Raw genomic sequence first — 14,312 nt, 5'->3', positions numbered from 1 at the left:
CTTCACATCCCTTCACCCGTTTGGATTATTATGGTCAGTACAGAGAGTCCAAATTCTCACAAAGTTAATATTTTTACGTGGATTTTAAATTTATACCAGATTCTCCCTCCACCAAAAGACCTAGTTAATACCACTAGCATATTTATTTTTTTGGTTTGTGATAAATTATAATTTTTTTTGTCTCAATAATTTAAATATATATATATTCAACAGGCACTATTATGTCAATAGTATTTCGGTGTACTATTTATAAGCACAATAAAAAAATGGGATGCACACTGCACAGTATTTAAATCTAAATCATCCCATCAGTACAGTAACTAAAACAATCTCAACCGTCCAACCCCGTTTCTACTAGACCTACAGAAACCAAAAACCTAAAAACTAAACCCAAACTAAACTAATCAACCCACCCCTAACCCAAAATTTACCCCATATATATATTTGATTTTTTTTTTTCAAAAAAATAAATTAACCATCTAAGACAAATTAATTAGGGGGAAAGAAAACACAAACAAAGTTACAAACAAAGAAACATATTAACCGGCTAAGGATAACAAGTTAAAATACAACGCACCCATAAGCAGTAATTATGATTAAACATCTCTACACTAGAAAAATGAGAAAGAATGGGGGATAAGTCTATATATAAATGTAAAAACTACGGGGAAAAAAACAAAGCTTCGAGATGTTGATAGTTGTATAAAGTCATCTTTTTATAGTCACTTTATCGACAAGGTTTTAAGGTGCATCAAATGACTTCTTAGTTCCACGGGGTCTACCTTAACCCTAAAGTGATCTAACACTCGGGATAATGAGGACATGTACCCAAAGTGATATATCAGGATTGATAATAAATTCGATTTTTTTTTTTCAAAGATGTGTTTTGATTTCCATTTATTAAAAATAAAAAATAAATAAATGACTCTTGTTAATATAATGTGATCTAAAGACAAAGTTTGTTAGAATAATCGGTACGTGCACGATTTGTGAAAAAAATAGAATAATTATTCTTGTTTTAATTTGTATGTTTGGATGGAAAATAGTAAAAAAGAAACATCAAATTATGAATGTAAATATTAAAAAATAAAAAGAAAAAAACAAGCTTTCTATTTCTCCATTGCTTTCTCCACACCATTTCTTCTATTCTTTTTATTTTTGGCATTTCATGTTCATTCACATGCATGCACATTAATATTGCCAAAATACTACCACTCATAACAAATTTGTTTATATCTTTGGCTCTTATTTTCAACTAACTTGTGCTATTATTTATATTTTTATATATTACCAATCTGGCACATTAATTATTCATTAAATATTCGTATAATTACCAAAATCCATGTGAACAATGATTCCAAACCAAATAAATAGTAATAATTTAGTTTCTGATTCATAAGAATCAAAACTAATGCCAAAGCATTAAAAATTTTAAATTTATATATTATATACTATATATAATTAATAATCACCAAATTTATTGGTCCTATGTATAGCACATTAGCACTATATAAACCATAATGTTTCAAAATGTCTACATAAAATTCAAGTTCTTCTTCATGAACAATGGGTCTTCCTTCTTCTAATATTGATGAAGTTAATGGCCATTTCTCTCCAAAGAAAATTACAGGTGCTCTCTTAATTTCTTTCTGTCTCTCTATATAGTTTATAATTATATATATTTCATGTATCTCTTGATTTAATTTTGCATGGATTGGTTTGAGTGTTTTTACTTTGTTTTTGTTAGAAACTTTGATTTTGATTTCAAGTTTTGTTCATTGAGAAGCGCATGTAACATATTGTATAACTTCTCTATAATTATATATATATATATATTTCATGCATCTTTAGATTTAATTTTTCATGGACTGGTTTGAGTTTTTTTTTTACTTTGTTTTTGTTAGAAACTATGATTTTGATTTCAATTTTTGTTCACTGAAAAGAGCATGAAATATATTGTATAATTTCTCTCTGCTCTCTTTATAGTTCATAATTATATATATATATTTCATCCATCTTTAGATTTAATTTTGCATGGATTGGTTTGAGTTGTTTTTTTTTTGTTTTTGTTGGAAAATATGATTTTTGATTTCAAGTTTTGTTCATTGAGAAGAGCATGAAATCTTGTATGATTTTCATGCATCTTTGAACTTGTTTTGCGCATGGATTTGTCTGAGTTTTAACTGTTGTTTTTTTTTCTTTTTTTTAAGCAATGATTTATTTAATGTTTGTTTTTGTTATTTTAGTTTCATTTATTCTTAATCTTTTACTTTAATTTCAAAGTTCCATTTTCTTCAGAAAACAATCAAATCAAACATTAGATTGAACATTAGATTGGTAGATTTATTTGGTTCTTATTAGAAACTATGATTTATTAAATATTTACATATTTTTTAATGTTTAATCTTTAAATAAAACATAATTAATGTGCCAACAACTTCACAATTTAGTAGCATTAGATCACATGTAGAAAGTGTGGTGCTTTTATCGAGAAAACAAATTCGAACCTCAACTCACATAAAGAGAGGGCACAAATGAGTTGAGGCATTAACACTTCACCTGTGCACATCCCTGACATGACTTTGTTCATATTATAAAAAAAAAACATAATTAATGATTTTCAAACCAAATTTCTCATGTATTCAACACCTTCCTATCTAACATTCACAAAACTTGGGCCAAAACAAAGCTTGTTCCACTTTCACAAGTTAATGATAACAAGTTAACAACAAACATGCATGCAATATCATCAAAAGCAAAAAATAAAATCCAAACTTATAGTTCAGAAAAAGATATATATATATATATATATATATATATATATATATATATGAACAATTTATTACTGGTATAAAAAAAATTATTAGAAAGAGCATGCATGCTTTATTTATTCATTGTAAAACCGAATCCCAACAAGTTACAGAGTTTACTAATAATGTAGACTTTGGAGAATAAGACAACATGATATAAACTTCTTAATTAATCCTCTCATGGATTAGTCTTAATAGTCACAGGAAACAATAACTTTTTTTGACAGTAAACAAGAATCTGAGATCTTGAATATTTGGTAGTATAAAAAAATTATTCAAAAGAACAAGTGTGCTTTGATCATTCGTCAGAAAATCGAATCTTGACAAGTTACAGAGTTTACAATTGATGCAACACTGAATGAACTTGTTAATTCTGCATGTTGGAGTAGAACAAAATGTTTAGCTACTTGTAATTGAATCTTCAAAAGCTGAAACTTTGACTCGAAAATGTTGATTGCAGATGAAGTTAATGATAGTCCAATCGAGCAAGTCCGACTCACTGTACCGATCACCGATGATCCCACAATACCATGCTTGACATTCAGAACATGGGCCCTCGGGCTCTCGTCGTGTGTGCTCTTATCATTTGTGAACCAGTTCTTCGTCTACCGAACAAACCCAATTGGCATATCATCAGTCTGTGCGCAGATTGTCACTCTTCCTCTTGGCAAACTGATGGCTGCAACTCTTCCCAAAAAGGTCTTCCATGTTCCGATGACAAACTGGTCTTTTTCACTGAACCCGGGTCCTTTCACCTTAAAAGAACATGTGCTCATCACAATATTCGCCAATGCCGGAGCCGCTGGACCTTATGCCGTTAACATTATCACAATAGTTAAGGCCTTCTATGGCCGAGGCATCAACGCAATGGCAGCAATGTTGCTAGCTCAAACAACACAAGTGAGTTCTTTTTTTGTTTCTGCAAGCAATGCAGGTCATCAATGGCAATGTGCTTATAAATTTGATCGGAAAATTTTCAGTTGCTCGGTTATGGCTGGGCTGGTTTGTTCCGGAAGTACCTTGTTGATTCTCCTTACATGTGGTGGCCGGGAATTCTTGTTCAAGTGTCACTCTTCAGGTAAACAACATCAACATCTTTCCTCAATTGACATACGAAACAAAGCTCAATTGGCAAAGAACTTAGTATCACTAATGAAACTGAGATGCAGAGCATTGCATGAAGATGAGAAGCGGCCAAAGGGAGGTCTATCAAGGATGCAGTTTTTCTTGATAGTTTTCATCTCCAGTTTCGCATACTACATCATCCCCAATTATTTCTTCCCATCACTATCTGCCCTCTCTTTCGTTTGCTGGATATGGAAGGACTCAGTGACAGCACAGCAGATTGGCTCTGGACTTAAAGGACTAGGAATTGGTTCCTTCGGTCTTGACTGGGCCACTGTGGCTGCCTTCCTCGGAAGTCCACTTGCAACACCGGCATTCTCCATTTTCAACACTCTTGTCGGTTTCATCATCACCGTATACGTGTTACTACCCATCACTTACTGGACAAATGCATACAATGCCAAGCGCTTCCCCTTGATAACTGCAGATGTCTTTGACTCTGATGGAAAGCACTACAACATTTCAAGGATCCTCGATCCAAAGACATTCAGCATCAATTACGACGAATATGATAATTATAGCAAGATCAATCTCAGCGTCTTCTTCACATATACTTATGGGTTGAGTTTTGCCACCCTCATGGCTTCCCTTACACATGCATTCCTCTTCTACGGCAAGTACGCAAAGTTGCTTATTTTATCTTATCTTTCATTGTTTTTGGATAAAAAAAAAGTATTGGCATAATCCAAAACTTGATATTATGTCAGGAATACCTGGGAGATGTGGCGCAAGGCTGAAAAATCTACTAGCAATAAGTTTGCAGATGTCCACACAAGAATCATGAAAAAGAACTACCGCCCTGTACCTCAATGGTGGTTCGGCATACTCTTGCTCATAGTTCTGGGTCTCTCCATGTTTACCTGTGAAGGTTTCCATAAACAACTGCAGCTCCCGTTTTGGGGGATCTTGCTTGCTTGTGCAATGGCAATGATTTTCATGCTGCCTGTAGGAGTGCTGCTTGCAACAACTAACCAGGTCAGTAGTTAGTGGAAAAAAAGAAATCAACTGGTGTATGTTTTTTCAATAATGTCATCTAAACAGAGATAACATATTGAACATTTTAAACATATAATGACCAAAATGAACTAATGGTGCATTCAAAGTTGTATTATATACTACAAGATTATCACAATCTAAAACAGAGCTATATTGCATTTAAATGATGCAGGGACCTGGGCTAAACGTCATAACAGAGCTGGTTATTGGATATCTATACCCTGGGAAGCCTTTAGCCAATGTGACATTCAAAACCTACGGATATATCAGCATGTCTCAAGCTCTAACATTTCTCACAGACTTTAAACTGGGACACTACATGAAAATCCCACCAAAATCCATGTTCCTTGTTCAGGTACTCACTACTCCAACAATGCTAAGGTTATAGTACTTATTTGCAAGATTTGCTGATATTAGTTTTACTCACAGTTAGTAGGAACAGTAGTGTCATCCTCGATCTATTTTGGCACGGCTTGGTGGCTCCTAACCTCTATCAAAGACATATGCAACATCGATCTACTCCCCGACGATAGCCCATGGACTTGCCCTGGTGACGATGTATTCTACAATGCATCGATCATTTGGGGAGTGGTTGGTCCTCGTCGCATGTTTGGTCCCCTTGGCCTATACTCCAAAATGAATTGGTTCTTCGTCATTGGTCTTCTTGCTCCTGTACCAGTATGGTTGCTCACAAGAGCATTTCCAGAGAAGAAATGGATTCGGCTCATCAACATGCCTATTGTCCTGAGCGGAGCAGGGTCGATGCCAGTAGCCAAGACAGTGCATTACATATCTTGGTTCACTGTAGGTATTGCCTTCAACTTCTTTGTGTACCGACGGTACAAGGCCTGGTGGGCAAGGCATAACTATGTGCTTTCGGCCGCCTTGGATGCCGGAGTTGCCTTCATGGGAGTTGCTACCTACTTCGCCCTGCAAAACTACAACATCTATGGTATGGAATGGTGGGGAGCTGAAGCTAGTGACCACTGCCCTTTGGCTAAATGCCCTACAGCTCCAGGAGTAGTTGCCAAAGGTTGTCCAGTTTTTTGAAAAATTTTCTTCAGAAACGAAGAAAAAAATTTCAGACTTGGGTTTTGTTATCGTGTTTGCCGAGAAAGTAAACATTCATTCTTCACTTTCTTCACCAAATGCAAAGATAAATGTCAGAAATGTCTCAAATTTGTTGTTATTCTACAAGTTTTTCATTACCTTCCACTTTCTTTTCTTCAAATGGACATCCAAGTTAACTCTAAACAAAAGTTTATGCTGTATAAAACCAGAAATTGAGATAGATCACCAACTTTTCACTGGCAATGGAATCAATAATTCAATCAGAAAATTTTAATAAAAAAATCCACAATAATTTCACTAAAAAAAAAAAGCCTTTTTCATTTGTAGTCTTTGAATTTAAACAAAAATTTAATGTTGTATAATATGAGAAAAGAGATAAGCTTCCACTTCCAATGGAATCAATCAATTCAATAATTCAAAAAAAAAAAAAAATCATATTTTTGTGCAAGCTAAGACTGTAAACTCAACAAATGTAAGACAAACATCCGAAACAAGAAGGAATAAATTCTCAGAAATCCAGCAATCAAAACACCAAAAATAAGGGTTTCAAAAACAAAAATTCAGCACTCAATATGAAACCTAATTCACAGAACGATAACACCGAATCATCACTTCGAATATGGATCAAAACACTCGAAATACAGAATATGATAAGTTAATCGAATCAAAAGAACAATTAATGGGAGAAAAAGTGTGATTTTCTTACCATATATCGCAAACACTGAGGAGAAGAGAAAGCTTCGAAAAATCGCTTCTTCGAAGACGATAAAAGCCTGGTTTGGGTTAGTTTTAAAAAAAAGTGTTTTTTTTTAAGTTGTAGAAGCATTTATTTTAAAATTACTTTTGAGAGTAAGTTAAGTGCTTTTTAGTGTTTTATGTTTAGGTAAGCTAATGTAAAAGTACTTATATATATGTGAAGTTGTTTGGATATGGATTTTTAAAAAGGCTTTTAAGGTGTCAAATTACTAAAGTGGGCATTTATTGAGTTATTTTTATACATTACTATTAATAGTGATTATTAAAATATTAATGATAATAATAATAACTTAATGTATTATAATTATAATTATTATTATAACTTAATGTATTGTAATTATAATTAAAATTAAAATTAAAATTATTATTAATTATTATAACTTAATGTGTTATGATTATAATAATTATTATTATTACTAATAATAATTATTATTATTATAACGTAATGTATTAATAATAATAATAATTATTATTATTATTATAGAATTATTATTATTATAGTCAAGTTTTTTTGTTGTTTAATAAGCTAGGACTAAGGGTATTAGTTTGTTTAATTGTTGAGGGATGAAAGCGGTAATTTACTAAAACCCAAAAAGCGAAATTTTTAAAAGTCTTTTTTAAAAGACCTCTTTACTCAACTTTTTGAAAAAGGTGAGTTTGAGACTTTTTAATGAACCCAGCTTTTACGAGAAGGTATACTAAACATCTTTTCTTACGTCCAAAAAGTCTTTAACTTATGAAAATAGTCTTTTGAACTGAAAAAGCTCAATCCAAACACCCCAAAAATGGCTCCTTTTTTTTCTCCTTCGAGGATTAATGGGTGCTTGGTCACTTTGGATAACACGTGCCTCAGTAAACTTTAAGATCCGTGCATCATATCTATTCACACATATCCCAAGATTTCATTCATCTAATTTTTGAATATATATATATATATATATATATATGAGTAATGCTATATAGAACGAAGCAATCACATGAACCAGCCACACAACTGACGTGGCTGGTGATGTGACTGACAAGCAATCACACGAATCAGCCACACAACTGACGTGGCTAGTGATGTGACTGACGATGTTCTATATAGCATTACTCTATATATATATATATGAAATTTATCAACTACGAACATTTTAGTAGAATGTCCTCGGACAAATAAAAGAGAGTGATGGAGAGATATAGACATAAATTAATATATCAACAATAATAAAAACTATATATCTCATTTTTCACTGTTAATAGCATTATGGAGAATACTGGTGAAAAACAAGTGAAATGATTTATAGTCGTTAGATTTAAATTCAACGGTTAAAATACATCTTCAGTAAAATTGAATTTTATGGACATTAGTAGAAGATGAGTTTTAAGGCTTTGGAAAAATCTTGAGATTTTTAAACAAGTATATATATCTCATATTAATTACTTGTACAATTTTTTTTGTTCTTCTCACTTAAATACCTTGAAAATTCTAAAAATATAAATTTATTTTAGAAAACTTATAAACTCAAAAAAATAAAAAATCATGTGGAGTAAAAATGTTGCTTTTATAAACTAGACATAGACATAAAGTACTACATATTGATAGATAGATATTTATATAAATAAATGATATTAAAAAGACTTCATTTATTTTATCATTTATCATTAAATGATAATAGGTATTTAATTGGAATAATATGTGCATTATTTCTTATAATAATTATTTACCAAATTATTTCATATAAAAAATAATATTAATATTAATATTAAAAAAATATAAATATACATAAAAGAATCTCAAATTTTCAAAAATATATCTATATATAACAAGTTTAAAATTTAAAAAAAATAATGTAAGAATTGTATCACCATCAACCACATCAAAATAAATAATTTCACTAAACACAAAAACCAAACCTTATCAATGAAAAAGAAATGCATTTATTATTTCTGATGTCTAAATCAGAAACAGAAAGCAAACTGATACAAACACAAATTTATTGGTACAACATCAAACATGTGCTTCATTTCTGCTGCATTTGCAGACAAAAATGAATTACAGGAAATACAAATTTTCATTTCTGCAGCATTTGCAGAGAAAGATGAATAACAGAAAAACAACATCAGTTATTTTACATCAAAAGATCATGTTCTTAAGAGCTCAACAATGTTAAATACATTACTTGTGTAGTAATTTGGATAAATGTCATTCGAAGGATCCTGCAAAGCTGATAAAGTAGTAACACCTGCATTTGTCACGATACAAACATTACCGAAACTATAAGATTGTCCGGTTTGCAGTAAAGTTTTGTTCTCGCATTTGTTCGAATGAATAAAATTGATTAAATTTCTGAAGGTAGAAACACACCTGAAAGAACAAGAAGAGTTTTGCAACCAGCATTTTGACCAAATAATATATCGGTGTTCAATCTATCACCCACCATGCACATTTTTGCGGGGTTAATTTGAAATCTGCAACATGTTTTTTGAACCGAAATATGTTACAGTTGTTCAATGAGAAAATGCGGTTAAAACACTTGTGCAACACATATGGAAAACGTAAAATGGTAATACATGTGACATACCTTTCGACCAAAATGTCCATGATGAAGGATGATGGTTTTCCAACAACAATAGGTTCTTTTTCAGTTGATGCGCATAATGAGGAAATTGTGCATCCTGCACCTGCGTCACCAATAAATAATTTGTATGGAGCAGGGGACCTATGGCCTTGATAATAATAATTCACATTCAGAAGAAAAGAAGTGGTACATTGATAATCTGAACATTGTTCCAAGTTTGCTAATAAATGTCCAGCAGCATCAGTGGCAATAAATAGGCAGTCAGGATTCTCGCGGATACATAGAGTTGCATACCTGCATTAAATTAAAAAAAAAAGCCGATAATGTACAAACATTCTATTGTAAGTGGATAATGCACATAAGCAGTGTGTGTATTTGTGTGTGAAAATAGCTCACTGGAGCTTGTGGTGATTTATATGCTTGTCAAGTCCGACTACAACTGCTCCAATCTGCAAAAAGTAAAATTAAAAGAAAATTTTTGTGTAAGACACAAAGTGCAAATTACTTCTAAATCATAATAAAATATTCTTCCTTGATGTTTACATGAATAAAAACATTATTCTCAATCTAAAAGGTAAAATTGGAGAGGATTTATGCAATTGTGCATCACATACGCTTTTATCACATTCTGTTAGGAGGCTCAAATCTAGTTCCATGTTCTTCCCGCCTTCCTGTACAAATATCAATGTATTAATTAAATATCAACCAACTAAAACCTGTATTGTTTGGCTTTTCTTTCTTCGGTACATGATAATAGAAACAAAATCCTCTTGTGCAGTGCCCTCACAGAGTTAAAACAAATTTGATGCTAAACTCATACAGAAAAAAAAAACAGTAAATAGCCGAAAAATTCCTTTTCTATATAAAGCAACAACAAAAATATGATTTATAAAGCTATAAATAAATGATACGAAGAGGAAGTATTCCTTTCAGGCTTGGGCATGGTACAAATTTGTATAAAAAGTCTGTTGCAACATGAATTATGAAGCTAGAAACAAAGTTGCAAAGAAGGTGAAGTATGCCTTACAGGACCACCAAGACATGCATAACCAGCAAGATTCATTTCTTCTAGTATGCCTTCTGCACCGACAACATAAGCCTGCAGCAGAAACAGCTATGACTTCCTAGGCCATTAAAATCCACAACAAGTGCTATACATCCATGTTAGATCAGTTAAAAATGGCATTGCCATTGTGCACTGTAGTGTTTTGAGAAGACAAACAAAATGCATCCTGCAACGCATCTTATGTTTCATTTACAACGAGAGAATGTTAAGAGCTAACATACACCTTGCCTTCAATGACTTGGGTAAATCGGCCACATGAAGAAATTATCAAGACGAGTGCTAAATTAATGATCCTTATAATCAGGATATTAAAGCCAATATATCAAACAAATCATAATCCCCCAGGAAGACATTTCATTTAAAAGATGGTTACTTTGCTTCTATCTCCATTTATCGTTCATATCTAGGTGTTTAGTTCTTTATATCTTGGTGTTTACATTTTACAGCCTAGTATTTAGTTGATCAAGCTATTTGCTTCAAGTTTTACAGCCAATGGCTGAGAGTTTCTACCCAGGTTTTTAGCTCTTTAAATCCCAATGTTCACATTATACAGCCTAGTGTTTAGTTTCTCAAGCCACTAGCTTAGATTTCTATAGCCAGCTTCTTGGAGTAACTACCAAGGTGATTGATTCTTTAAATTATGGTGCTTATATTCTACAGTTTATTGGAGTAACTAATAGTCTCACATTGGTTAATTTAATAAATATGAACTTGAATAAATAAACCTAGGTCTCTCATCCTATTAGCTAAAGCTCTGGAGTCGAATTGGACCTAGATAACATGTTTGGTTTACATTCAACATGGTATTAGAGTTTAGATTGTTTGGTTTGTTTGTAACATGACTAGTTAAAATAAACTGGCAAGTATCTAGGGAGCATTAGAGTAACTATTAGTTCCACATTAGTTAATTCGGTAAATATAAATTTAAATATATAAATCCAAATCTTTCATCCTTTTAGCTTAAATTGTTAGGTTGAATCAAGTCCATATATCATGTTTGGTCTGCATCTAATACAACCTAGCATTTCGTTGCTCAAGCCATTTGCTTAAATTTGCATAGCCAATTGCTTGGAGTTTCTATGCATGTGTTCAATTCTTTGAATGATGGTGTTTACATTCTACAACTAGTGTTTAGATGCTCAAGCCATTTGCTTAAATTTTTTTTATACCCAGTTGCTTGGAGTTTCTATCCAAGTGTTTAGTTCTATATATCTTGGTGTTTATATTCACAGCCTACTGATTAGATGCTAGCTCAAACCATTTTCTTTTATTTCTATGGCCAGTTGCTTTTAGTTTCTTCCTGGGTGTATAACATTTTACATTTTGTTGTTTATATTCTACAATCTTGTGTTTAGTTGCTCAAGCCATTTGCTTAAATTTCTATAACCAATTGCTTAGAGTTTTTATCCTGTGTTTAGTTCTTTACATCATGATGTTTGCATTCTACAACCTAGTGTATAGATACTCGATCCACTTAATTAGATTCCTATAGCCAGAGATGTTGAGTTCCTATTCAGATGTTCAGTTGATTACTTCCCAGTGTTCAAACTCTACAGCCTGATGTTTACATGCTGTTATTTGTTTATTTTTATAACCAGCTGATTGAAGTTTCTATCCAAGTGTTTAGTTGTTTATATCCTCCTGTTCAAATTTTGCATTCAACTAAATAGAAGAAGAAAACATGAGTACTAAGGCTTTGGAATGTTTTTAAAGAAGATGGCAACAAGCCACTTGAAAAAAAGCTAGTATAGAAAAAGTACTCAGAAAAATGAAAAGGACAATAGAGTCTTTTCCAAAGACATTTTCTAGCTGCCGTCCTTAGATTGATTTGCTTTTGGGGAAGAGCTACCGGAGTAGCTAAAAGATTGATTTGCTTTTAAAAGAGAGGGACTTATAAGGTACCTCAAAAATGAAAGGACCTAGAGGTCACTTGAAAATAGGCCAAGGAGCTTGTGGTCCTTAACATAGTCGAAAATGATTAATCACTAAATGAAAATATTAAATAAAAAAGCAGTTGCCACTTTGCCAGCTTAAGCAATCTCAATTCATTAAAAGGACAAATCAGAGAAAGAACATATCCACCGTAATTTATTGAAATATGTGACCTTTTTATTCTGTGGGAAATTGTTCAGCTTCAAGAACATTGCTGCAGCAAATGACGATGAAAAGATGTCATCCTACAAACACATTTGGATAATTTCATGATTGAATAAGGTTTGGTTATCTCAAACTTTAAAACACTATGATAAACAGCTTCAGTAACAAATGATTGGTCAAAATAAGTCACCTTGCAAACATCAAGCCCAAGTGTATGGAACTTTTTCACATACTGATTCCTTGATTTACTTGCATTATTTGTCACAAACAAGAGCTTCTTCCCCTAGGATTAACCAAGAAGTGTTCCCAAACTTCAATTTAACTGGGAAGAATTACTGTTACCCAAAACATTTAAGTTGTGACATGGAAAAGAAATCAAAACAAATTAAATCATCAGAGTTCAACATCCAATGTCTCACTTATTCTCCAAACCAACATAAATTAGCTAAAAAAAAAAAGGGTCTTGTCATTGCTCGAAAAAATCACTTTCAGAACATTTGCAAGTAAAACCATGAATCAATGCATCATTTTGTCTACTGTTACAGCTAAAATCCAATCATTGAAACACACATCACACAGAAAGCGCTATAAACTTCAATTTTTATGAATTCAAACTAAAAAAAGAGGCTTAGAAATTAAAGAAAACTAGTTGATAAAACATTTAAAATAGAAATCCTCTAAAATACAAACCTCATATGAACAAAACATCAAGTTATTAAGAATTAGACAAACTACAAACTTTAGAAAACCTAATCATTTAACAACAATAAACAACAAGAAATCAAACAACAAACACACAAAAAAATAAACAAAATCAGAGATTGTAATCCAATACCAAAGACCGAAGAGTCTGCAAAACTTCAGGAACACCATCGATGAGCTTGTGACCAGTCCAAATAACTCCTGAAAACATTAAACCCAAAAGAAAAACAGAAGAAAAACATTGAAAAACAAAAGAAACAAACAAAAACAAGAAACGGGGAAATCGAATGAGACACACGCACCATCGCAGTCGAAGAGGAAGGCATCGACTGAGTCGATGAGAGATCGAGCCGTCCGAGAGGAGAGGGCTTCGAACGATGGCGAGCTCGGAGCTCCATTGGCTGCCATGGTTGATGATGGTTCCAAGCTCTTGGTTTTTGGATTTCCAAAACTGGGTTTTTTTTATAGGCGCTAGAAGAGCTTTGATTTGACTGATTAAACAAAAGGAGAACCGGGAAACGGGGAGTGTTTTTCTCGTTTCTCATTTTTTGGGAAACGATTTGGGAAACTTTGGTTTTATTTTTATAGTTGTTTATTCTTGGTGAAATTAGGAATAATCCACTAACAATTACTATTCATTTATATACAGTATCTAATAATATCTAGTATTTAGTAGTAGTTGAAGTACAGTGACTAACACTAAACTTTTTACTCCCTTGCTTTAAAATCAAATTTCACTTCAGTCCCTCCATTATAAGGAAAGTGTTCACATTTTTTTCCCGTCTTTCTTAACTATATAAATAGAGTGCGTCATATAGGTAAAATCGAGGGACGACCCACAATGGTTGTTAGATTTATATCTAATGATCACTAGTCATTTGTATATAGTATTCAATAATATATAATATTTAATTATAGTTGAAGTACAGAGACTAATGCTAACTCTGTACTCACTTGCTTTAAAATCGAATTTCACTTCAGTCCCTCCATTACAAGGAAAGTGTTCACATTTTTTTTTCGTCTTTCTTAATTATATAAGTAGAGCGCGTCATGTAGGTTAAATCTAGGGACGACCCACAATGGTTGTCAGATTTATATCTAACAATCACTATTTATTCATATACAATA

General features: G+C 32.4%; 2 protein-coding genes across 2 annotated transcripts; one reads left to right on the top strand and one right to left on the bottom strand.

The window, feature by feature from the left end:
* Window positions 1-2,931: 2,931 nt before the first annotated feature.
* Window positions 2,932-6,702, top strand: LOC120279259 (oligopeptide transporter 5-like). Its single transcript, XM_039286144.1, has 4 exons — window positions 2,932-4,552; window positions 4,643-4,910; window positions 5,104-5,286; window positions 5,361-6,702. Exons 1-4 carry the CDS (start codon window positions 3,258-3,260, stop codon window positions 5,979-5,981), a joined length of 2,367 nt encoding a protein of 788 aa, XP_039142078.1. The 5' UTR covers window positions 2,932-3,257; the 3' UTR covers window positions 5,982-6,702.
* Window positions 6,703-8,695: 1,993 nt separating this feature from the next.
* LOC120278417 (phosphoglycolate phosphatase 2-like) lies at window positions 8,696-13,611 on the bottom strand. Its single transcript, XM_039285205.1, has 11 exons — window positions 13,487-13,611; window positions 13,318-13,385; window positions 12,673-12,765; window positions 12,491-12,562; window positions 10,347-10,418; window positions 9,934-9,990; window positions 9,716-9,768; window positions 9,510-9,613; window positions 9,323-9,422; window positions 9,106-9,209; window positions 8,696-8,983 (listed from the first exon to the last, which is right to left on the bottom strand). The coding sequence occupies exons 1-11, from the start codon at window positions 13,590-13,592 to the stop codon at window positions 8,883-8,885; spliced, it is 930 nt and encodes a 309-aa protein (XP_039141139.1). The 5' UTR covers window positions 13,593-13,611; the 3' UTR covers window positions 8,696-8,882.
* Between the last annotated feature and the right edge of the window lie 701 nt (window positions 13,612-14,312).

This window comes from Dioscorea cayenensis, chromosome 16 (genome assembly GCF_009730915.1).
Source record: "Dioscorea cayenensis subsp. rotundata cultivar TDr96_F1 chromosome 16, TDr96_F1_v2_PseudoChromosome.rev07_lg8_w22 25.fasta, whole genome shotgun sequence".
In the NCBI taxonomy this organism is placed as follows: domain Eukaryota; kingdom Viridiplantae; phylum Streptophyta; class Magnoliopsida; order Dioscoreales; family Dioscoreaceae; genus Dioscorea; species Dioscorea cayenensis.
This window is presented reverse-complemented; position numbering and strand designations above follow the sequence as displayed.